The 24,573-nt window shown below is 31.4% G+C and overlaps 1 protein-coding gene across 1 annotated transcript; it reads left to right on the top strand.

Annotated features, from left to right (window-relative positions):
- The first annotated feature begins 7,067 nt into the window (after positions 1-7,067).
- LOC108468199 (glutathione S-transferase F6-like) lies at positions 7,068-8,417 on the top strand. The gene is made up of 3 exons (XM_017769085.2): positions 7,068-7,329; positions 7,481-7,529; positions 7,629-8,417. The coding sequence occupies exons 1-3, from the start codon at positions 7,180-7,182 to the stop codon at positions 8,075-8,077; spliced, it is 648 nt and encodes a 215-aa protein (XP_017624574.1). The 5' UTR covers positions 7,068-7,179; the 3' UTR covers positions 8,078-8,417.
- The last annotated feature ends 16,156 nt before the right edge of the window (positions 8,418-24,573 follow it).

Below are 24,573 nucleotides of genomic sequence, written 5' to 3'. Positions count from 1 at the left end.
ATAAAAGTTGGGGAATATTTATTACCTTCTTTTGAAATGTCAAAAGTCAGAACCCATAAATTAGAATGGATGTAGTCAAGAGTCTTTTTTGTTCTGTGTACTACTCAATCGAAACTTGCTTGTGTCTGTTTTTCGTAAGTGTAGTGTTCGCAAAAACCTAACTTACCAATTCCAATATTTTTTAGAAGACCTTGTTTGCATAATGTTGTCATATCTTTCTCACTTATATGACCTAGTTGCATTTGCCAAATTTTGGTTGAATCAAAATTGGTGGAGAAAAATCACGCCACATTGTTGGGATGTGGAAAGTGTTCTCGTTGAGACATCGCGTCATCATGACATCGAGGTCTTTCTTGTCTCAACATGGTGAGAATTTCAATTTTTTTCTGTAATTACAATTGCCCTAGTTACTGTAAACCCTTACAGAACGTATAGGCTGCCCTTTTTTTTGTTCCCTCATTACAACAATAGCTCCTCTAGAGACTTTTAAGCCATTTATTTAATGACTATCCTGCAATTGTTAGAATCCAAAATTCCCAACGAGGTGAGATTTTTTTATAAGTCGGCTACATACCTAACATCTGACAATGTCTGAATTATTCCTTCATGCATCCTAATTTGTATGATTCCTATATTGGCTATCTTACATGGAGAATTATTCCCCATCAACACAACTCCACCTTTAACTGAACTGTACATGGAGAACCTATCCCTGTTGGAACACATGTGGTAGGAGCACCCTAAATCTAGAATCCATTCGGAAGTATGACTGGAGCTTTCTCTCGTCGACAGCAATAAGAAATCACCACCTCTATCTTTGGCTACACTAGCATAAGCAACTTCAAATTTCTTCTTATCTCTCTCGTCACTTTCGACATCCTTTTTAATTTTATTTTTAAGTTTCTAACATTCTGCCTTAACATGGGCTTTCTTTTTCCAATAACCATAGTATTTGTCATAGTTTTTGGATTTGGATATCGCTTTAGACCTGCTTTTTCTGTCTTTCTGGATTGTTGTCTTTCTTTTACAACTAGAATTGAGGTTTGCTCGTCTGAATTTTTGTTTGGGCCTAACTCATTATCGAGTTTATCCTTGCTTAGTAGATTTCCCTTCACGTCCTCAAATACAAGATGGTATCTCTTATAAATTAGAATTTCCCTGAAGTTTTATAAGAAGAGGGAAAAAAGCAGAACAACATAGCTTGATCCTCATTATTAATATCTACTTCGAGATTCTTTAAGTCATTAAAATAGACTCACATTCTACCTTTCTAAATGTGTAGAGACATTTTAATACTAACCTATTGGTCAAAGATTTCGTCATGTACAAGGTTTCTAGTTTCTTCCATAATATATATATTGTTCTATTTCAAAACCTCCTGTAACACATTATTTGTTAGGCATAACTGAAATGTGATTAGAGCTTTTCTATCTAACCTATCCCATTTTGATTGTTCCATGTTTACGAGTTTCCTCTTACAAGGATCTTCTCAATATCACTCTAGATCAAAATTGCTGACATGTGAACTTGCCACAAACTGAAATTTGCGATGCCATCGAACTTGTCGATATCAAACCTTGATGTTTCCATCTCTAAACGAGTTAATTTCGAAAATCGAACTAGCTTTGATATCAGTTTATATGGAATAAACCTATGTTTGCAAAGAATAAGTAAATAAAATAAAATCAAGAAAATCAAAACACGCAAATTTTACGTGGAAAGACTCCGCAAATGAGGATAAAATCACGGGTAAAATGAGATTTCACTAAAATAAAATAGAGTAAAAGAGATAAAGAGAATTAAAAAGAAAACTTGAAGCCCTAGAAGAAAAAATCCTTCAAAACTAAGAACAAAATTCTCTAAATCTAAATATTTATGTTACGTGTCTAACTTAGAATAACTAAGGCCTATTCATAGGCTAAAATTTGTAGTACAAAATAACTAGGATATCTCTTGATTAATCAGAGTTTAGGTGGGAAACTAAAATAGAGTTTAATTGAGAGAGGAAAATTGAAAAACTTGTGTATCATGTCGCCACGTCGGGACGTGGCCTTCGCGTCATCAAGACAATGGTCATCACATCATCGGGACGAGATGTACTTGCTCGTTATGACATCAATACAAAAATACGAGGCATAACTCTTGTAACACCCCAAAGTTTGTATATTTGTTTCTGAGTATTTATGACAAATATCTATCTGCTTCAGTGATTATGTGTTCTGGGAGTGTCTGAGAAGTATTGGGTTCAAGCCTTGTCTTGGGCTAAATTTTTGTTTTAATTTAATAAAGCCTTGCTTTTGCTCAGTAGGCTTATAGTTAAAAGTTAGTAAAAATATGTCAAAATGGGCCTGCTGGTCTGGTGGATAAGTGGTGTGTTAAAATGCTAGAGGTCTTGGGTTCGAGCTATGCTTGAGTATTATTTTTCTTAGTGGTGCCTTGTAGTGTTTGAGCTGAATTGAAATGCCAAAGTGGTAGAGGTGTAGTGGGAAGTGTGGAGAGAAAATTAAGGGATTTAGATGGGAGTGGTTGGACGGTTTTAGGAGGGATTTGGGGAGAAAAGTAAGGAGTGGGGAGTTGGTAGAGAAATCTGAAGGGAATTAAGGGGAGGTGTTACTAGATTTTAGGCATTTTTTATTTTATTTTTCCCAAATTTCGGCTTTTCTATTCTTTTAACATTTTAGAATCCATTTTCTCTACCAAATTGTTCCCTTGGTTCTTATTTTCTTTTTATTTTGTTTGCTGCAGATTGCGTGCCAAAAATTTCCTTCTTTCTCTACATTGGTTTCTCCATTAATCCATTCCTGCTTTAATCTCTTTTACGTTGCCACAACTTGTCATCTCCGTTCTACTTTCGTGAGTTGTAGGTAAGTTTTCATAACTGTGTTGTAATTTAGTTTATGGATTTTTGGTAATTTGGTCGACCGTTTCATTAGTAAAGGTTAAGGGCTAGAGTGATTCGATTAGCGTCGGAGCGTGTGGTTCTGCTATTACTCATCTAGGAGGTGAGGAGGTTATGTCTTGTGAATTAGGGGAAGCTTTTCTATTCTAGTGGTTGTTAAGATTTGAATTGTTGTTAATATTGGGTCTTTCAGATTTGACAACAGCGAATTGTGGGAGTGGTGACCTATCTCATCGGACTCGTAGTTGGGGGTTGCTCGGATTTGAAGGTCAGTGATTAGAGGTCTTTACTACTCGGTTTGGGTGCGTGTTAATTTTAAAATTAAGTTTTGGGATTGTCAATTTCTAGGTGTCGGAGGCTTCGGATTACGAGGCTAGCGAAAACAAACCAAGTGTGTAACCACATCACTGAAAACGAGATTCGGCGGAAAGCTAAAAAATGGGACTGTCGATGCTACATGGGCATGTGGCCACCTATGTGATAGGTCGTGTGATCGACGGGGCTGGCCGTGTGCGATACATAGGCCGAACCGGACGTGTGAGATTTTTGGGCCAGGCCGTTTGATCCACACGGCCAAGGCCATTTTGGGCCGTGTGGGCCACACGGGTGTGTGGGCCCACACGAGCAAATAATATGGGCTTGTAGGCCTATTTTCACTGTGTGACTGCTAAGGTTGCATGGGTCGCCCGAGTCGACTGTGGACGTACTGTAGGGTCGGTAAGCTTATCTAGACCCCTAATTAACTGAAATAACTGTATGACCGATACGATTGTGTATGTTATTAAGCATGATGATATTCCACTGATTTGATATCGTATGCCCTGATTATATGTATGATATTATGTTATAGCATGTCATATTTGTATATTGCATTACATTGGGATGGGGGTTGATATTGTTCGGAGGAAGTGTACTGAAAGGCCTCGAGCCTAATTTACTGGCAGCTCAGCTGCAAAGTATTGTCTAGTGTCGCATTTGGTACTTTTTGGAGTGTAAGGATGGGTGAGTTGATTTTATCTCCACATGGAGTGTAGGGTTGGACGAAAATGGTGTGTAGAGGCTGGCTGGGTAGGATTTTGTGATTGCATATCTGTTACTGTACTGATTACTGATACTGTAATGGGCCAAAGCCCTAATGCATGACTGCTCCTGTACTGAAATGGGCTAAGGCCCTAAATGAAACTGAATCTAGAACTAAAAAGGGCTTAGGCCCAGACTGTAATTGCTTTCTGTCAGTTGTTTATATGGGATTACACATTGAGTTTTCGTAAACTCACCCTTCTGATTTATCTGTACAGGTAATCCTCAGATATAGGCGAATCGGTGTGGCAGAAGACTCAGCGGTGGTCACATGACCTATTTCATTCTAATTAGTACTTAATTATGTTTTTGATTTTATTTTGGGGTATTTTACTGTATCATGGCCTTTTTGGATTTTTATTTTTAGTTTGGGATTTTTAATGTTTTGGTTTATAACTGCTAGTACTAGGGGAAAACTCCAGTTTTCAAAAGAGCCAAACGTTTTAATAAAATACTCACGAATACGCAAACAGTTTTAAAACCTTTCACATAGAATAAACGTTTTGAAAGCTTTCGAATGATTAATTAACGCGATAATAGAATTAATAAGTAATAATGAAAAGATTCTAAAAGGAAAATGTTTTCAGCAAAGTTCGGTTTTTCAACACAAGCTACAGTTTTCAAACACACTACCATGTGACACCGCCGGATTCGGCCATAATGTCCAGGCCAGGTTTGGGGTATTACAACTCCACATTATTAAATTAGTTCTCTATAACAACATATATTCTAAACTTTTAAGTAAAATTATAGTTATTTCATATAAGTAAGCTTATTAATTATAATTTATTAAATGAAAAAGATCTTAGTTAAAATATTATTTCAACAAAATGATTAAATTTCACGAGAAAAAAATCTATTAATCATATTTGATTAAATGAAAATAATCTTCAACGAGTGGAATTAAAGATACAAATTTAAGAAACTATTAAGTTCTCTAATTAAATATTCTACTATAAATTTGAAACATCATAAACTTATAAATTAATTACTTGTATTTAATAACTCATGATAAATTAATTAATTTAATTTTATAATTCATATTGGTTACTTGAGTTTGTTAGATTTATGGACTTTATATTAATCATGCAAAAGAATGTAAAATAAAATACGCATAAAAGCAATAATACATGCACCTGTTTTCTGTCTTTTAATTTCGTTGATTTGATTCCCACTTTCTTTCTTTTTTAACATAATTCTCACTTTATTTATTTGATGGAGATTCACAATATGAATTATATGGTAAGTTTATAACAATTATCTCTTTATAACAACATACTATAGATGTATAATAACCACCTTTCTATTACAATTAAAATATGGGCAGACAAATAGAGTCGTTATAGAAGGGGGCTGACTATATATCAACTTTGATTTTGTGCAATTTTATACATGACATTTTGATTTGATTCAATTTTCAAAAACCACTAACATTATTATTGATGTAATACCATCTTTTATTAATATTAGATACACATATAATTATACTTATATTTATAAAAATAGATTGATGTATTCATTTTATTAAATGAGATTGGTAAAAAAGAGCTTTTTAGTCCCTCTCAATATCAATATTGATCAAATTGATCCTCTCAAAAGAAAAAATAAATGAAGTAATTTAACTCCTGTAAATTTAGAAAGTGAGCAACTAAGGGCAATTAACCATTACGTTAATGTTCTTTGTCAATTGTATATCATTTTAATTGGTATAATAACAAATTTAGCTTTCAAATTTTATATATTCTATCAATTTGGCCATGATTTAACAAATTTAGCCCGCAAATTTTGTGTAAATGTTGAGATTAGATTTGTTGAATTTTTTAGAATCAAGACCACATTGAAAAATTATGTAAACACCGAGAGCTAAACTTGTTATTATATCAATAAAAGTTATATACAATTGACAAAAGACATTAACGCTATAATTAATTGTCATTAGTTGCTCACTTTTAAAATTATAGGATTAAATTGCTTTATTTTTTTTAAGAGGAACCAATTTGTTCAATATCGGAATTGAAAGGGACTAGAGAGGTCTTTTTACTAATGAGAACAATTGAAACAAAACCAGAAGTTTTGTATATGTTTAAACCAAAATCAAAGTTTAATGCGTATAATTGCACAAGATTAAAGTTAAATATCAAATTACACATTGAATCAAAATTAATGTATAATTTTATTATTTATCCCTTGTATTTATTATTAGTTTAAAATATTAGTATGATATGTTCACCATAAAGGATGAAATGGTACATCTAAACGTATTGATACCGATATATACCGGTAGCAGTAAAAAATGATAGAATCATTAACTACTTATTTATAACAACAATAATACCAATTAAGAGTAAGATAAATTAGGTGGACTTCCAAGTTGATTCGTGGTTTGTCCTTATTCTCAAGGGCTAAGAGAAAAAATCCGATCAAAGTTTATACAACAATAATACCAATTAAGAGTAAGATAAATTAGGTGGACTTCCAAGTTAATTCGTGGTTTGTCGTTACTCTCAAGGGCTGAGAGAAAAAATCCGATCAAAGTGAAAGTTGATCTGAACGGAGATATTTGAACGGTTTATGGAATGCAAATTCAAACACCACTATTACTTGAAATTGAACCAAATTCTATTTTTTATTTAATATAATTAATTCTAATTTTGTATGATATAAAAACAAATATTTTATATTTAAAATAGAAAAATAATTTAAAAATCTTAAAAGTTATTATTTTTAAAAATATTTATATAAAAATTTTAAAATTTTATCAAATAATATTTAAAAATCATAAAACAAAGCTCATTTTATTAAAAAATTTAAAAATAAAAATAAAATTAATATAAAAAACCGAAATCCAAATCAAACGGAATAAATTATAAGGAAGGATTTCGACTAACCTAACTAATATCGCCCCTATTATTGGTGATCTAAAATTTCAGATTTGAAACAATTTACATACACTGAACATGACCAACGTGAACAAAAGGAAAATTTGTTTCCAGAAGTAGAAATAAAGGAAAGCATGTAATTAATGCCCCTAGGATTCTTTCACATTGGACATTCTAGAATAACGGAAAGGTCCATCCTTTTCACTATATATGTACACACTCATGTAGGTGTATATAATATAGCTTCTTCGTGAGCAGAAACCCACAAAATATTTCTCATCTTCTGAAGCTCTCGAACAAGTTACGGTCCTCAAAACGATTATGGCAGCCATGAAAGTTCATGGATACCCTTTGTCAACAGCTACTCAAAGGGTCCTTGCTTGCCTTTACGAAAAAGATGTTGAGTTTCAGTTTGTTAACGTAGACATGATCGCTGGAGAGCATAAATCCCCAAACTTCCTTCCCCTCAACGTATGTATCCAAATCTATTTTAGCTTTTTAAAAGAACAAAAAAAATATTACAAGACGGGGTTTAACTTCTGTCTTTATTTTTTGGGTGTTTGCCTAAAAAACCCATTTATGAGAAAACTGGAATCTAACATTTCTGGATATGGTGATGCAGCCATTTGGTCAAGTTCCAGCCTTTGAAGAAGGGGACTTGAAGCTCTTTGGTAAAGTTTTTCCTTTTTATAACAGCGAAAACCCTTAAAATCGTTGGTTTCTTCGACTATTTTTAGCTAACCCCCTTTAGAACATTTTGTCACATACAGAATCAAGGGCAACCACCCACTATATCGCCCATGAATACGCCGATAAAGGGACCCAACTCTTGTTGCCGGGTTCTAACAAGACTATGGCAGTCTTTCAATTGTGGAAGGAAGTTGAAGCTCATCAGTTCGACCCTCCATCGACGAAGCTAGTCTTTGAGCTGCGTTACAAGCCCCATTTTGGGATGACCACCGACGCGGCGGTTGTGGAAGAATACGAAGATAAGCTTGCCAAAGTTTTAGATGTGTACGAGGCTCGTTTGGCTGAGTCCAAGTACTTGGCTTGTGACCACTTCACCTTGGCCGATCTGCATCACCTCCCTACTGTTCAGTACTTGTTGGGGAGCTCGGCCAAGAAGATGTTTGATTCGCGGCCACATGTGAGCGCTTGGGTGGCTGATATCACTGCAAGGCCAGCTTGGAGCAAGGTCATGGGTATGCTGAAACAGTAAACACTTGGGGTACAACAATTAGTATTGAATGAATAACGGCAGGGGTATAAACGTTTGCAGTTTGGTTTCAATGTTGTGTGTCTCTCGTTTGTTGAAATTACAAGTCTTTTGTCCTAATCATTGTGTCTCGAATCATTACCAAAAGAGATCAAAATCAAGGACTTGGGGATGCAATATAAGAAGCTATTTTGTATTGAATGGATAATGTTGGGTTTCAATGTCTGTGTCTCTCATTTGATGACTTTATGTTACATGATTTGAACCGTAATCCAAATCATATCTTTTTTGTAAAGAAAAAATCTTATCCTTTTTTAAATGATTATTATTGGGTTAGTGTAAATTTTAGTCACTAAATTTGATGATTGGTACTTTTTTATATACATTAACTTAACAATCGTTAATCAAATTGGATTTTCTTTTTGGGTCTTTGATCAACTTCATTATTTTTTTATCGTAATGCGCTAACCTCTTAGGATAAGTAACAAGAAAATAAAAATTGTAAATATTCGAGAATTTTTTAAAAATTATCAGAAAAATCTAAAAATTTAGAAAAAAATGTAAAAATATCTGAATTTTTTCTTAAAAAACTTATTATATATTTTTATAATTTAAAAATGAAAATTACTAAAATTCATGTTTAAAATGAATAAGATAAAGATATCATCAAATTTTAGACAATTAATTTAATAAAGTCCGCATAATTATTTTATTAGATATAAGTACAAAAGTTAACTATGTTATTAAAAAAAACCTATAACTTAATTTTTTGAACAATTTTATTATAGGTTCCATTATATTTACTTTTTGACACAATGTCTAAAACTATCCATAATCCTTTCCCAAGCTATAAATCATAAAATAATGTTCTTCAAGGCGCTTGAACCTATGTCCTCTTGTATTGGCAACAATACTTATACCAATTGAGTACCTATAAACTTACTTAGATAAAGATTAAAAAGTATCAACTTAAGCTTTATTTTATAAACTATAGAAAAATTAAGTTAATTGTAAATTAATATTTTCAATAATTTAATATTTTTACATACACTTGATAATATAAAATAAAACAATTCATTGTAAATTATTCTATAAAAAGTGCAGAAAATGATAAGTGGATGAAAGTTACATATCACTTAATGGAGAAATTTTTAATTTATTTTATTTTGAGTGCTGTTTGATAAACTTTAAAAATAATGGTTGAAAATTTAAGTTATAAATTTTTTGATATATTATTTAAAATTTATTATGAAATATAATTAGATTGTTTGATAAATATAGATTTTAATTATAAAAATATATTTTATATTTAATCCTTAATTTTTAAACATTTAAAATTATTCTAAACAAAAATCAAAATTTAAATATAAAGCTTTTATAGGATAATATAATATTAAAATAAATAAAATAAAATTGAATTAATTGAAATATTTTCTATTAAGTAGTAAGTATCTCTTGTTTACTTGTTATTTTTCATACTTTTTGTAGAAAAATTCTAATGATTGTTTTAATTTTGAATTATCGAACTGTGTAAAAAATTTAAATCATTAAAAATAATAATTTTCAGTGGTTTAATTTTTTCAATAGTTTGTCGAAAAGGCCTAAATTTATTTATTTTTCATTATATTATCCCATAAATACTTTGTATTTAAAAATAAGATTTTGTTTAAAATAAGGTGAAATGTATAAAATTAAGGATAAAATATTAAGTAAAATTTATCATAATTTAAAATTTTTATTTATCAAACAAACAAATTATATTATGTACATAATTTTAAGTAATATATTAAATAAATTTTATAACTTAATATTTAAAATTTTAATATTTATAAACTTATTATAATTAATTTAATAATAAATTTTGATTGAATTGAAAATCGTAGAAGGATCAATATTTAGTTGTATTATCATAGATGAAACTCTATACAATAGCAAAAAATCATCAACCACCTTCACTCGTTCACACACAAATAGACTTTTAATTTTAGGTATTATGATAAATTTAATTTTTAAATATTTATTTTTTATCAATTAAGCTTTATTTTTTAGTCACTTTTGCATTCAACTATTTTTTTTTTTTTTGAAAGAAGAGTCTATCACTTTATTAAGACAAACAAACCCTTACAAGAAAACAAACAGACCAAACAGAATACTAAAAGAAAAGCTCCACAATAGAGAACTCCATGATTAATTGGCAAGAACATAGATTATATCCAATCAGTTCGTAAATCTTAATTTTCAAGACTCCACACGAACTAATTATCGTTTAATGTTTGACCATCATCTCTAGTTTAAATATCGTTTCTTGGAAAATTATTTAATAAGAGATGATCTTGAGTGTGTAACCATTGACTCAACACCCATTATGAACATGTTTTCATTTGTGTGTCATCATTAGACAATCTTTGTAAAAGTCATGCATGACTAGTTGTCCTTAAAAGGAAATCTCAATTAGTGAACCCACATGACAATGTTTACCTTGAGGTGCGGCTAGGATAGGAATCAGCTCGAAACTTTATCATGCTATCACTTAGAGACCATCAATGGAGGTCGTAGGTCTTGTTCAAGGACCTTCTCTCACTCAATATTTTAAAAAACATGTAAGGTTTTTTTATCTCAAATTTCAAGAATGATCATACAATAGTTCTAGTGGCATTCTCACCTAATCTAAATGACATGCTTCCAATATCTACATGGCATGCTGTGGAAATTTTATAATATCCATTCATAAGAATCAATTAATCTTAAAACAAATAATTTTGATTCTACACAGTTTTTTTTAAGGGAAAAATCGAAAAAGTGAATCAAAATCGTGCACCAGGTAAGGTCCTAGGAAAGGGAGGTGAGTCAAATTTGACCTCTTAAAAACCAAGTATTTCCTAGCCAGAGCCAATCCTAAACATGCACCTTCTCATTACCACACTTCTCACAGCCATCGAATAACCTAAAGAAGTGAATAGAAAAATACAACACAATTATTTTCTCATTGCCACACTTCTTTTTTTTAATCGATCAATTGTTGATCATCTCATATATATATATATATATATATATATATATATATATCACAATTATAACATTACATACTATTATAAATAATTATAAAACATATATATAATGAGATAATTAATTAAAATAAAATTGACAGCCAAGGTTTCCATGGTTCTATTTCTAGAAAATAAAAGGAAATATAAAATTACATAATTTTTCACCACAAGGCATTCATCGGGTTTTCAAACCCCAACGTATCTTTTACTCGTTATAGACTTCTTTTGAAAAAATTATATTTAAGTCCAACATTCGTTTCTAACTCACAAGAATTCTATGATTTTTTTTAAAAAATAGCTCTACATGGAGATGATAGTCCACAGTCTATTTTCTAAGAGCCACAACCTCGGCAAAAAACAATTATATAACAAATATATAATATCACATCCATTCCCATATATAACTCAAAACATGCATAAGATCTAAAGAATACCACTTTCTATGTAATCAAATCATTCAAGAAGAAGATAAATTTATTTTGATCATCTATTTATACTTATACATAGAAGACAACCTAGGTCATGATACCAATAGTTAGAAAAACGGGTTTTGGAAAACATAGCTAAAAATAAATTTAGGAAAAAAACCAAAATTTTAATTTTTTTCCAAAAAGATCTCGGTTGTGATATCTAAAGTAATAAATACTTAATCAAAATTGTACCTTTTCGATTCACATAGGATGATGACTTCAACCGAGTAGTCTTCTCCGCTATCCTCAAGCTCACATCTACCGAGTGTGAGCTCACTTCGAATAAAAAAAATTCACAAAAATTACCAGTGCGGTAATTTTATAATTTCTCTAAACTTTTGGGTCAAGTTTTAAATTAGAAAAATATCTCTAAAAATTTTCTGGAATAATATCTTTAGAGAATTTTCTCTCTACAACTTTCTTTTGAATTCAAGTGTGTGTAAATAATGACACAAGGCTCTCTTTTATAGGGAGAGTTTAGAGAGTTCAACTATAATTAATCTTAACCACTTTAATATTAAATTAATATAATATTTATCTTGATAAATATTATATTAATTTAATATTAAATCTTATTAAAATAATAGAATATTTATCTATAAGATAAATATTAAATTAAATTTAATATTAAGATAATCACTTTAATATTAAATTAATAAAATACTATTAAGATAAGTATTAAATTAAATTTAATATTAAATTATTAAATTAATATCATTTTTGGAATAATTAATCTGAAATCAATTTCTCTGGTAGAGTCCCACTAAGAGTGTAACTCTTCCACTACTCAACCACCAACGACCAACCATCACCGGCCACTAGGACGCCATTCATCCTGACCACCGATCTGCAGTGTGCGGTGATGCAAGTGCGACACCCTTACAGCACCCCAAGTCAGTTCGGCTACTGCTGGTTCGGACTAGGTCAAGGATGACCCGACCAGTCTAGTCTAGCCATCAGTTGGATCGTAGGGCCCGTTTTACATACCGAGTGAATAATAAAAAGCAACAGGGGAGCAAAAGGTTGACAAAATCCCCACAGAGAAAGACATCCAGCAAATAAAGCTAAGGTGGTTTTACTAGACGATGCTCCTCAGTGGCAACTATAACGACCGGATCTCGGGCTTTCTCCATCCAAAAGCGGTCTTCGCCTTGCAGTAATCCATCATGAGCCATTGCATGTGCGACCCTATTTTCGGATCAACCAATATACTGGAAACGACAAACCCTAAAGGCCTTAGAAAGCTCATTGGCTTCCCAGGTAAATGCATTGATCTCCGAAAAATCCTCAGCAGTATAAATAATTTTACTGATCACTGATCTGCTGATACAGATGATATAGGTGAATGCGAAAGAGGATTGTAAAGTTTGTTCAGGTTGTGGATTTGACTTAGGGCTCTAGACGTTTAGAAAGAAACTTGGATTTTGACACAACTTGAAACGCAATCAAATCTAAGCTAGATAAAACAATTAAAATAAATAACTAAAATAATTAAAAAGAATAATAAATCTATGATTAGAACAATAAGGAAGAAAATAAAGGAGATACATGAAATTATAGAACGTGGCATGTAAAAGTCCTAAGAAGCCTTGGAAACACGAAGAATTCACAACTCCCTTCAAGTGACTCTAATTTTTCCTCCAAGTTAGAAAACTTGGCAAGAAAAAGTTAGAAGATGATCCCCACAATCTGAAAAAGATTGTTAAAACTCTTCTAAAAGAAATTTAAGAGAAATTCTTGAAAAGAAAAACTCAAAGAGAATTTATTAACTCAAAAGAGAAGTTGAATAATAAAGAATTGAATGATTTTTGTACAATTTAAAGGCCTATATATAGGCCAACTAAATAAATTTAAATAAAACTTTTAAGTATATTAGAACTCTAACTAATCTAAATAAGAAGTAGTTTTAAACTAAACTTTCTTCCTAAATAACTTAAACTACTTCATAATTGTTAAAAATTTAGACTAATAAAATAATAAAATAATAAGAGATGATAAATACAAGATTGGGCTCATTTATAATAAAAATTAAACCTAAAACCCGAACCCAATATTATCTAAACTCGAATTAAAAGCCTGAAACTCGTAATTTCTATTATAGTCCCATCTATAAATCTTGCTCATGCAGACTTCACTAAAATGATCATAACTTGAGCTCCCGAACTAGAAATTGAGTGATTCAAAGTGTGTTTTAAAACTAAGAGATAGATGTTCGAACGCCATGAAGGCATCTCAACCTAGAAATGCCTGGACCCATCCAAAAAGTTGCTGGAAATTTTCTAATTTCCCAAGCTTGAAAATTGGCAGCTTCAGTGAATGAAATTTAATAAATTTCACCCCATTCGTGCATGTATCATTCTCCCTTTCCTCAAAAAGATTCGTCCTTAAGTCTTGTTTTTGATCGGATCCTGATTTGATTTGTTTGCCCTCTAACATTGCAGTTAGTCCTTGAGGTAGTGTGAACCCATGATATCCATGGGTCTAAAATCGGGCCTTAAGACTCACATCGCTGGAGTCCCCCTCTAAAATCATCGATAGGAAATCCATTTCGAGGGCAAACCGTAGCTCAGGGATCATTGCTAGTGCTTCGGTGGTAAACACCGACTACACCGAGCTTATAAATCTACTAAATGCTCCCAAAATTTGACCATATATGTCACGAATAATAAGCTTTGAGCATGCCTTCCTTTCTGCAAGGACAAAGCCAACATCCACATTCACTTTAACAACAGTCGATGGTGGAAGGGACCACTTGACGTTTGCACTCTGGTTCGAACAAAGAGCACCAGAAGTCAAAGCAGCAAGCTCCTGCAATAGCTACGTATGAAGACTACTAACTCCCCACCCCCTGGTTTGTACCTACATGCACTAACTTATTACGGGCATACCAAATAGCCCACATTGTAATTGTTATTTCCGATCACTGTGTGTTAGGCTGGCATACTGCAAAATTGCCTACACGTCTTTCTCATAAGCACAAAAATGAAAGACGTGATTCACATCCTCCACCACTAACTGGCACCTAGGACACTGGAGATCGTACGCAATTCTTTGCCATATAAACATGACTTGAGTCTTGTTTAGTATAGCTTAAAAAATCACTTTTAGCTTGAACAATACTATTGGAAGAAAAACTATCAAACAAGTTGTTTTTGGTTAAAATTTTTTACGTTTTAAATTTTAAAAAGTACTTATGAAAAGGAGAAGCTAAACTTTTAGCTTTTCCTCTACAAAAAGCACTTTGGGTGCTTAATTACTTTTTCACCTCTTGAACAACATGATACTTTTCCTTTTTTTTCTTGGTGCTTAATTACAAATGTGTTAAAATCATTAATTAAAAATAAAAATATTTTTAAAAATAACACAAATGTGTTAATATCTAATTACAAATATATCTGGTTATATTTAATTATTTAAAATATAATTTATCTATTCTAATTAAATTTTATAAATAATTAATATTTATTACTTTAAAATATTTAAAATTATATTTATCAAAAAATCAAATTATATTATGTACATAATTTTAAGTAATATATTAAACAAATTTTATAACTTAAATGTAATATTTAAAATTTTAATATTTATAAACTTATTATAATTAATTTAATAATAAATTTTGATTGAATTAAAAAATCGTAGAAAGCTCAATATTTAATTGTATTATCATAGATGAAACTCTATACAATAGCAAAAAATCTTCAACCACCTTCACTCGTTCACACACACATAGATTTTTAAGTTTAGGTATTACGATAAATTTAAATTTTAAATGTTTATTTCTTTTTATCAATTAAGCTTTATTTTTTAGTAATTTTGCATTCAACTTTTTTTTTTTTTGAAAGAAGAGCCTGTCACTTTATTAAGACAAACAGACCCTTAAAAAAACAAACAGACCCCTAAAAGAAAATAAACAGACCAAACAAAATAAAAAAAGAAAAGCTCCACAATAGAGAACTCCATGATTAACTAGCAAGAATATGGATTACATCCAAGCAGTTTTTAATTCTCAAGGTTCCACACGAACTAACTATCGTTTAACGTTTGGCCATCATCTCTAGCTTAAATATCGTTTCTTAGGAAATTATTTAATAAGAGATGATCTTGAGTGTGTAATCATTGACTCAACACCCATTATGAACATGCTTTCATTTGTGAGTCATCATTGGATAATCTCTTTGAAAGTCATGTATGACTAGTTGTCCTTAAAAGGAAATCTCATCTAGTAAAACCATGTAACAATGTTTACCTTGAGGTGCGACCAGGGTAGGAACTGGCTCGAAACTTTATCACGCTATAGGTCTTGTTCAAGGACCTTCTCCCACTCAATAATTTAAAAACATGCAAGATTTTTTTTTCTCAAATTTCAAGAATGATCATACAATAGTTCTAGTGGCATTCTCACTTAATCTAAATAACATGCTTCCAATATATGCATGGCATCCTATGGCAGTTTTATAATATCCATTCATAAGAATCAATCAATCTTAAAACAAATAATTTTGATTCTCCACAGTTTTTCTTTTAATGAAAAAATCGAAGAAGTGAATCAGAACCTGCACCAGGTTAGGTCTTAGGAAAGGGAGGTGAATCAAATTTTCACCGCTTAAAAACCAAGTCTTTCCTCGCCAAAACCAATCCTAAACATGCACCTTCTCATTACCACACTTCTCACAACTATCGAATAACCTAAAGAAATGAATAGAACAATACAACACATGTATTTTCTCATTGCCACACTTCTTATTTTTAATCGATCAACTGTGGATCATCTCATATATATCACAATTATAACATTAGATAATATTATAAACAATTATAAAACATATATATAATGAGATAATTAATTAAAATAAAATTGTCAACCAAAGTTTCCATGGTTCTATTTTTAGAAAATAAAAGGAAATATAAAATTACATAAATTTTCTGTAACGCCCCGTACCCGAGACCGTTTCCGGAGTCGGACACGAGGTGTTAATGGACTTAATTCATTTATTTATACAGTTCATTTTAAAATTTCCAGACAAGCTGGCTAAGTGCGTCACTGTCACCTTAAAAATCATATCTCGAGCTCCAAAACTCAAAAACTGATTCCGTAAATTTTCCCTGAAACTAGACTCATATATCCATCTACAAATTTTTTTCTAGAATTTTTGGTTGGGCCAATTAGTACAGTTTATTAGTTAAAGTCTCCCCTATTTCAGGGTTCGACTACTCTGACCTTCATTCATTACGATTTAGATATCTCCCTGTACAGGGATTCAATACATATTTTGTTTGTTTCTAATGAAACTAGACTCAAAAAGGAATCCGTACATATAAAGCATGACTTCTAATTATCTCTGGTTAATTTATGGTAAATTTCCAAAGTCAGAACAGGGGATCCAGTAATCGCTCTGGCCCTGTTTCACAAAAACTTAAACATCTCTTAAATTACAGCTCATATGGTCATTTCGCTTCTTCCATATGAAAATAGACTCATCAAGGTTCGATTACATAATTCATTCATTATTTATTTACATTTATACTATTTTTAGTGATTTTTCAAACTTACAACACTGCTGCTGTCAGCATCTATTTTAAGGCAAATTTCACCTATTTCATAGTTTCCATGATTCAATTAGTAAATTAACATACATTATTTCCAAGTATGTTCATGATAAGCCACGACGTACGTAGCACCAATAGAACCATGATTGGCCATTCCAATGGCTAGTCATTACCAAACATTTCCACGTCACTTAATAACCATACCATAAGACCATGATGTTATACTTCAAAATATACGAGCCATTTTCGCATGGCTATACAATATACATTACAAATGGGTACTCAATTAACAAGAAGGGTCAGCCCTATACATGCCATTTTCAAATTGAACTAAAAGAGTACCAAAAGTGGTTTAGATAGTGTGGACAACTTCGGCTTTGACACTCCCGAGTCCAATAGCTGACGAACCAAAATCTATAAAACAAAGAATCAAAGAAACGGAATAAGCATTCAATGCTTAGTAAGTTTTGAGTAATGAAATTTGTTTTGACTAAAGTATAACATTCATATGGCTAAATGAATAACTTCATATATGCACATTCTCATAATCATACTTACTTCACGCTTCAATCAATATATTCATACACAAGGAATCAAACCTAACTAAAGGCCGAAAGTTCGTTAATCAATTGAACGAATACTATTTAAAACGAATCGACTTTTCCGATGCATATACGAAACATACCTTATCGTTTGGATTTTATGAATGTATTAATTGAAATTATTACAGCAAGATCGCTGACTTCCAAACCCAAGTATCTTCGGGATTTAGCCGGATATAACAACTCGCACAAATGCCTTCGGGTCTTAGCCCGGATATAGCAACTCGCACAAATGCCTTCGGGTCTTAGCCCGGATATAATCACTAGCATAAATGCCTTCGGGACATAGCCCGGATATAGCAACTCGCACGAATGCCTTCGGATCTTAGTCCGATTATCATCCGAATAATCATGCACATATGTCCACAAATCATAACACATCTTTATTTCGTTTTCATTACTAGAACTCAGTCACAAGGCACTTATCTACCATTACCATTTTCGGCTCAATAGCCACATACAAAGAGCATGGTTTTGATTCGCTATATAACATGATCTAATCGAATCATAATCTAAGTTCCATTACTCGAAAACTTACCTCGGATGTTGTCGAACGATATCAACGGCTATTCGATCACCTTTTCCTTTCCTTTACCGGATTTAGTTCCCCTTTGCTCTTGAGCTTAATTCAACAAATAAATTGATTTAATCATTTTGAACATCAAAGAGAAATTTAAGGTACTTAGCCCATATATATTAGGCATTAGAGTCATATATGTATGAAATCATGAATCAAATTCAACATATTAGCCAATATTCTCCTTTAGCCGATTTTCTAAGTCAAGATAAAGCCATCAATATGCTTACCTATAGCCGAACGTACAACATCAATCTATGTATTCATTCATGTGGCCGAATATGCATGTCTATGTTGAGTCCGATTATATACTTAATACATTCTACAAATATGGTTACTTGTATTGACTAAATACCATTTTGTTTCAAGTTCAAAACTCGGCTAATACACATATATACACTAGTAATCAAATACTAACATTTGCACTTCACCTTAATAGCTAGCTTAGCAAACCTTAATTTAACATGTAATTGTTCATAACACAATTAAAGCATCCTCTCCATTCCATCAATTCAAAACACATACATTACTTAATAATATTCAAAATCATATTCGGCCTTAGCACACACTTGTTAGCCGATTTTTCTCCATTTAGCAACTAATGCACATATGTGCTCATTTGTTAGACTCTACTTCACCTAACTACCATTTCTCATCCAAATAACATGAACAACAACCATTTCTTGAACATTATCTCATGACCGATTACTCATGTTACCAACAAGATCCAAAATTTGGACATGGGCTAACTAAGGGACTTAGTAACTAGCTTAATACATTCAACAATTTCAAAAGCTACCATGAATTACATACCTTATTCAAGACTAGAAGGAGTGGTCGAATATTTGCTTCCCCTTCCCCTTTCTTCTTAGCATTTTCGGCCAAGGATGTTAAAAGATGAACACTTTTTTTTTCTTTTCTTTGTTTTATTCACTTAATTAGTTTAACACCCTTTTTCTTTATTTTTTTTTATAATTTATGCCATTAATACATTATTTTATTGTTATTACCCATCACATTTTGTCTATCCTCATTGTCATGGCCGGCCACTACTATCAAAGTGGGGAAATTGACATGCAAGTCCACCCTTTTGATTACATGCACTAATAGATCCTTATAGATTAACCTATCACATTTCAAAAGTGTCACACATAAGTCCTATTAACTAAATTCACATGCAATTAACTAAATCGAAGCTTAAAACTTTCACACACTCATATTCACATATTTTAGACAATAAATATTATACTCAAATACTTCGATGACTCGGTTTAGCGGTCCCGAAACCACTTTTTGACTAGGGTCAATTTAGGGCTGTCACATTTTCACCACAAGGCATTTCTTGGGTCTTCAACCCACATCGTATCTTTTACTCATCATGGACTTCTTTTAAAAAAATTACAATTAAGTCCAATATTTGTTTCCGACTCAAAAGAATTCTATGAATTTTTTTTAAAAATAACCCTACGTGGAGATGATAGTCCACAGTCCATTTCCTAATAATCCCAACCTCGACAAAAAACAATTATATAACAAATATAAAATATCGCATACATTCCCATATATAACTCAAAACATGCATAAGATCTAAAGAATGCCACTTTCTATGTAATCAAATCATTCAAAAAGAACAGAAGTTTATTTTGATCATTTGTTTATACTTATAGATTGAACACAACCTGGGTCATGATACCAATTTTTTGAAAAACGAGTTTTGGAAAACACAACGGTAAATAAATTTAGGGAAAAACTAAAATTTTAAATTTTTTTTCCAAAACAAGATCTTGGTTGTGATATCTAAAGTAATAAACATTTAATCAAAATTTTACCTTTTAGATTTGTTTAGGATGAGCGCTTCGACTGAGTAGTCTTCTCCGCTATCCTCAAGCTCACATCTGCCAAGTATGGGCTTGCTTTGAATAAAAAAAATTCACAAAAATTACCAGTGGGGTAATTTTACAATTTCTCTAAACTTTTGAGTCAAGTTTTAAGTTAGAAAAATATCTCTAAAAATTTTCTGAAATAATCTCTTTAGAGAATTTTCTCTCTACAACTTTCTCTTGAATTCAAGTGTGTATAAATAATGTAACACCGCTAACCTGAATCCATCGTCGGAACAATTTTACGGAGCATTACCGAAGTTTACAAATCAAACAGACAAAAAATGTAAACATTTCATACCATATATCATTCATGTAAAAAAAATCAAAATCATACATATTGTCCCTTACACGAGCCCTCGAGGCCCAAATTACACATCAGAAATAAATCGGGACTAAACCGAAAGCTCAAATTTTTTTTGAAAACATTTAATTTTTTCAACACTGCAAGGGTCACACGACCATGTGAATAGGACGTGTGACTCACACGGTCAAGAGACACGCCCGTGTCTAAGGTTGTGTAACTCACTAACCTGTATTCGTTTAAAAGATACAGGGGACATACAGCCATGTCACCTGGTCATGTGTCACACATGGCTGAGACACATGCCCGTGTCTCTGCCAATGTGGATGAAAATAGGCTATTTTACAAGTCATTTTTCTCACCCAACAAGGCATGTATCTACAACTATCATCATAAATGTAAACAAGCTATATTATAGCATCCAAAACAAGTAAAAATAAAGTCTTAAATATATATAATATCTTCACATACAACCATTATTCCTTCAAGTACCTCAGATGAAAAATTATAACATGGTGTTTATGTATTCAATATATTCATATGTATAACTAACTTATATGCATAATTGTGCCTAAGGTTTACCAAGCTAATTTGCATAATTTCAAACCAAATCACTTACCAACCAAAACATACCAAAACACATGTATATAAATGCACATTTAGCTAACATTTTATCTTTCACTATACAACCATAAACCAACCCACACATTAACCATATAAGGCAAATATGCACAAACCAAAATGTGCCAAAACACAAGCCAAATAAGTGACTAATATTAACAAAACTCATATAGGCCAACATTAACCAGAATACCTATATATGCCATTATAAAAAAATTTAAAATATCTAAAAGTACCGATAGAACCGATGGATAGTGTGATATAACTCCAACAAAATTTCCAACCCGGTCGAGCTTCCGATAATCTGAAAAGTAAAGAAGAACAACTACGTAAGCAACAAATGCTTAGTAAGTTTGTATAAACTTTAATCATATCAGTTCATTTCAAAAATAAAATTTATACATATAAAAAAATAATCCAATATTGATACCACAATACTCATGAAATTATATTCATTAATTCATAAGGTGAATAAATTCATAGTATCACTTATACATATTATCCCTAGCTTAGTAGGATTTTATATAACTTTAACTCTTTCAAATTTCTTTATTTTCATTTGCATTTATTTACTTACCACACTTATTCCATATGCCTGACACACAAGTCATAATCATATCATTCAACCATGCTTACAAGGTAGTGCATTTAACCAAAGCCTTTTCAAATTGATCACATGATAAGTTATTTCATAAGAAAGTGCATAATTTAAGCCTTACCACTCTTTCATGAGCACTAGCATATTTTCACTTAAATACTTACCATTTCAATGCATCATATAAATAAACATATTACCATTCAACCAATAGCTTGGCATTTGCCTAAGTACCAAGCAACAACACTGATTAGCATACTTGCACATATTACATATAAATTCAACATTGATAAACTTATTTTATCGACATGTTACACTTGAGTTTATTACTCGTCACAACATATATAATTTACTTGTATCAACATATTAAAGATAATCACATATTTTCAAGTCATGATACATATCATTCTCTTGCTATTTCTTCATAAACATATATCACTCATTTCATTATATCAATATTTCATGTACCATCATTTCCATGTATTTCAGGTATATACCGGTAATAGTTCATTTTAAACTCATGTTATCTCATATTGAAACCTTGCCCATTGAATCATTTAAATATCGATAGGTACACTTATTTCAGATCAATACTAAAAATAACCATAAGTCTCTCAATATTAATTTCATATGTCACTTACCAAGTCTTTCTGAATAAGAGAACAGGTTACGGATATGAGTATATTGTTTTCCTTGTGCCATAGTCCAACTATGGTCTTACACATGCATTTCCATGGCCCTGCCATGGTCTTACATTCGTAGTGTCATAACCTAGTTATGGTCTTATCATCACAATGCCATAGCCTACCTATGGTCTTCCATATAAATATTGCCATGGTCCAACCACGGTCTTACGTTCAAGGTGCCATAACCCAGTTATGGTCTTTTCATTAAAATGCCATAGCCTAGCTATGGTCTTACATATAAACACTGTCATGGTCCAACCATGGTCTTATCCGTCAATTCATCCTTTGCCATAAAACGATTGTACTCAATCCCGCGTTCCACTCGCTTTGAACAATTAATTCAATTTTATAATTTAATAATAATTTTATTTTCAACAATAGATATGAATAAATACATAATACCATTCATCAATTTAATAAATAAACATTAAAATTTAACTATACAAGCTTACCTGGCTAAATTACAGAAACACCAAAATTCAGGGGTATTTTGGTAATTTTATATTTTCCTCGATTTTTCACCCGATCTTGATCTAAATTAATAATTTCACTCAATACATTAATTTAGACAATAAAACAATCCATTTTATGCATTTTAGTCATTTTTGACATTTTTACAAAATTACTCCTAAAATTTTACTTTTATTCAATTTAGTCCCTGAGCCCAAAACATGTAAATTAACCATTTTAATACAAATTCAAGCTAGCCAAATATTCATGGCATTAATATAGCCCATTTTTGTAATAAATTCAAAACAAACTCTTGTATTTTTACCATTTCAATAATTTAGTCCCTAATAGGGAAATTCATCAAAAATCACTTAATAAAATACTTTTAATTAACAAATAATATCTCAAATTCATCATTTAACATCAAGAATTAGTTGGATCACATCCAAAATCTTTAACCAAATCAAAAACAAAGGTAAGATTTAGTTGGACCACTTAAGTCCCTCCTTATTTATTAATTAGGCCATTTAGTCACTTTATTATTATAATTAGCAAGTTTTGCACCTTTTTCAATTTAGTCCTTTTTAATTAATTGACTACCAAAACAATAAAAATTTTCAACGAAAATTTAATACTACTTTAATGACACTCTGTAAATATTTATAAAAATATTTATGGCTCGGTTTATAGAAACGAGGTTCCAACACCTCATTTTCTAAAACTACTTAACCGAATAAATCTTTATAAAACACAAATTGCTAATTCAAAAACCTTTCTAAAACCATATTTGACCCATAAATATTAAATAATAATATTTACGAACTTATTTGTCGGATTTGGTGGCTTCGAACTACTATTTTTGACATCACTGAAAATCGGGTTGTTACAAATAATGACTCAATACTCTCTTTATATAAGGAGAGTTTAGAGAGTTTAATTATGATTAAACTTAACCACTTTAATATTAAATTAATAAAATGTTATTAAGATAAGTATTAAATTAAATTTAATATTAAAATATTAAAATAATAATATTTTTGGAATAATTAATCTCAAATCAAATTCTCTAGTAGAGTCTCAGTAGGAGTGTAACTCTTCCAACCGTCGCCGACCACCAAGATACCGCCACTGCAGCCCCTGGTACCGCTGTGTCTAGTGATGCAAGTGCGAAACCCTTACAGCACCTCGAGTCGGTTCGGCTGCTACTGGTTCGATCTAGGTCAATAACGAAAAGACCGGTCCGATCTAGCCATTGGTTGGATCTTAGGCCCCATTTCACATACTAAGCCCGGCTCGACCAGTTTTTGGGTCTTGGTCTAGATTTTGGGCTCCCAAGCCCAATTTACAATCTTAGGTCGAATTTTCAAGTTTAATTATCCATTAAGCTAATTGTCTGACTTGATAATTAACTTCCAAAAGATATCATATTAATTTTAATTGATTTGATTAATTTAATTTTACTTTATCAAAATGAATGTTTCCAAAAATCACTTAAAATTTTCAAATTAATTTTTCATGAAAATTCTTTAATCAAATTCTTTAATTGAACAGTTCTCACAACCACCTAATTTAATTCCACATCGAATAAATCGACTCAATTAAATTATTCCCAAATTCATAGAATTTTCTTCTGATTCAAATACATTCTGATCGAGCTTTTGTTGAGCTAGCGAAGGGACCAATCGGATATATACAATTAAGCTCTAGTTATTGTAAT

This window comes from Gossypium arboreum, chromosome 8, assembly GCF_025698485.1.
Source record: "Gossypium arboreum isolate Shixiya-1 chromosome 8, ASM2569848v2, whole genome shotgun sequence".
Taxonomy (NCBI): domain Eukaryota; kingdom Viridiplantae; phylum Streptophyta; class Magnoliopsida; order Malvales; family Malvaceae; genus Gossypium; species Gossypium arboreum.
This window is presented reverse-complemented; position numbering and strand designations above follow the sequence as displayed.

Bases quoted from the DNA above. Each gene is read 5' to 3' on its own strand.
- LOC108468199 (XM_017769085.2), top strand. From the start codon at position 7,180: ATGGCAGCCATGAAAGTTCATGGATACCCTTTGTCAACAGCTACTCAA. The intron at 7,330-7,480 runs GTATGTATCCAA...ATGGTGATGCAG, and splicing joins CAAACTTCCTTCCCCTCAAC to CCATTTGGTCAAGTTCCAGC. The intron at 7,530-7,628 runs GTAAAGTTTTTC...TGTCACATACAG, and splicing joins AGGGGACTTGAAGCTCTTTG to AATCAAGGGCAACCACCCAC.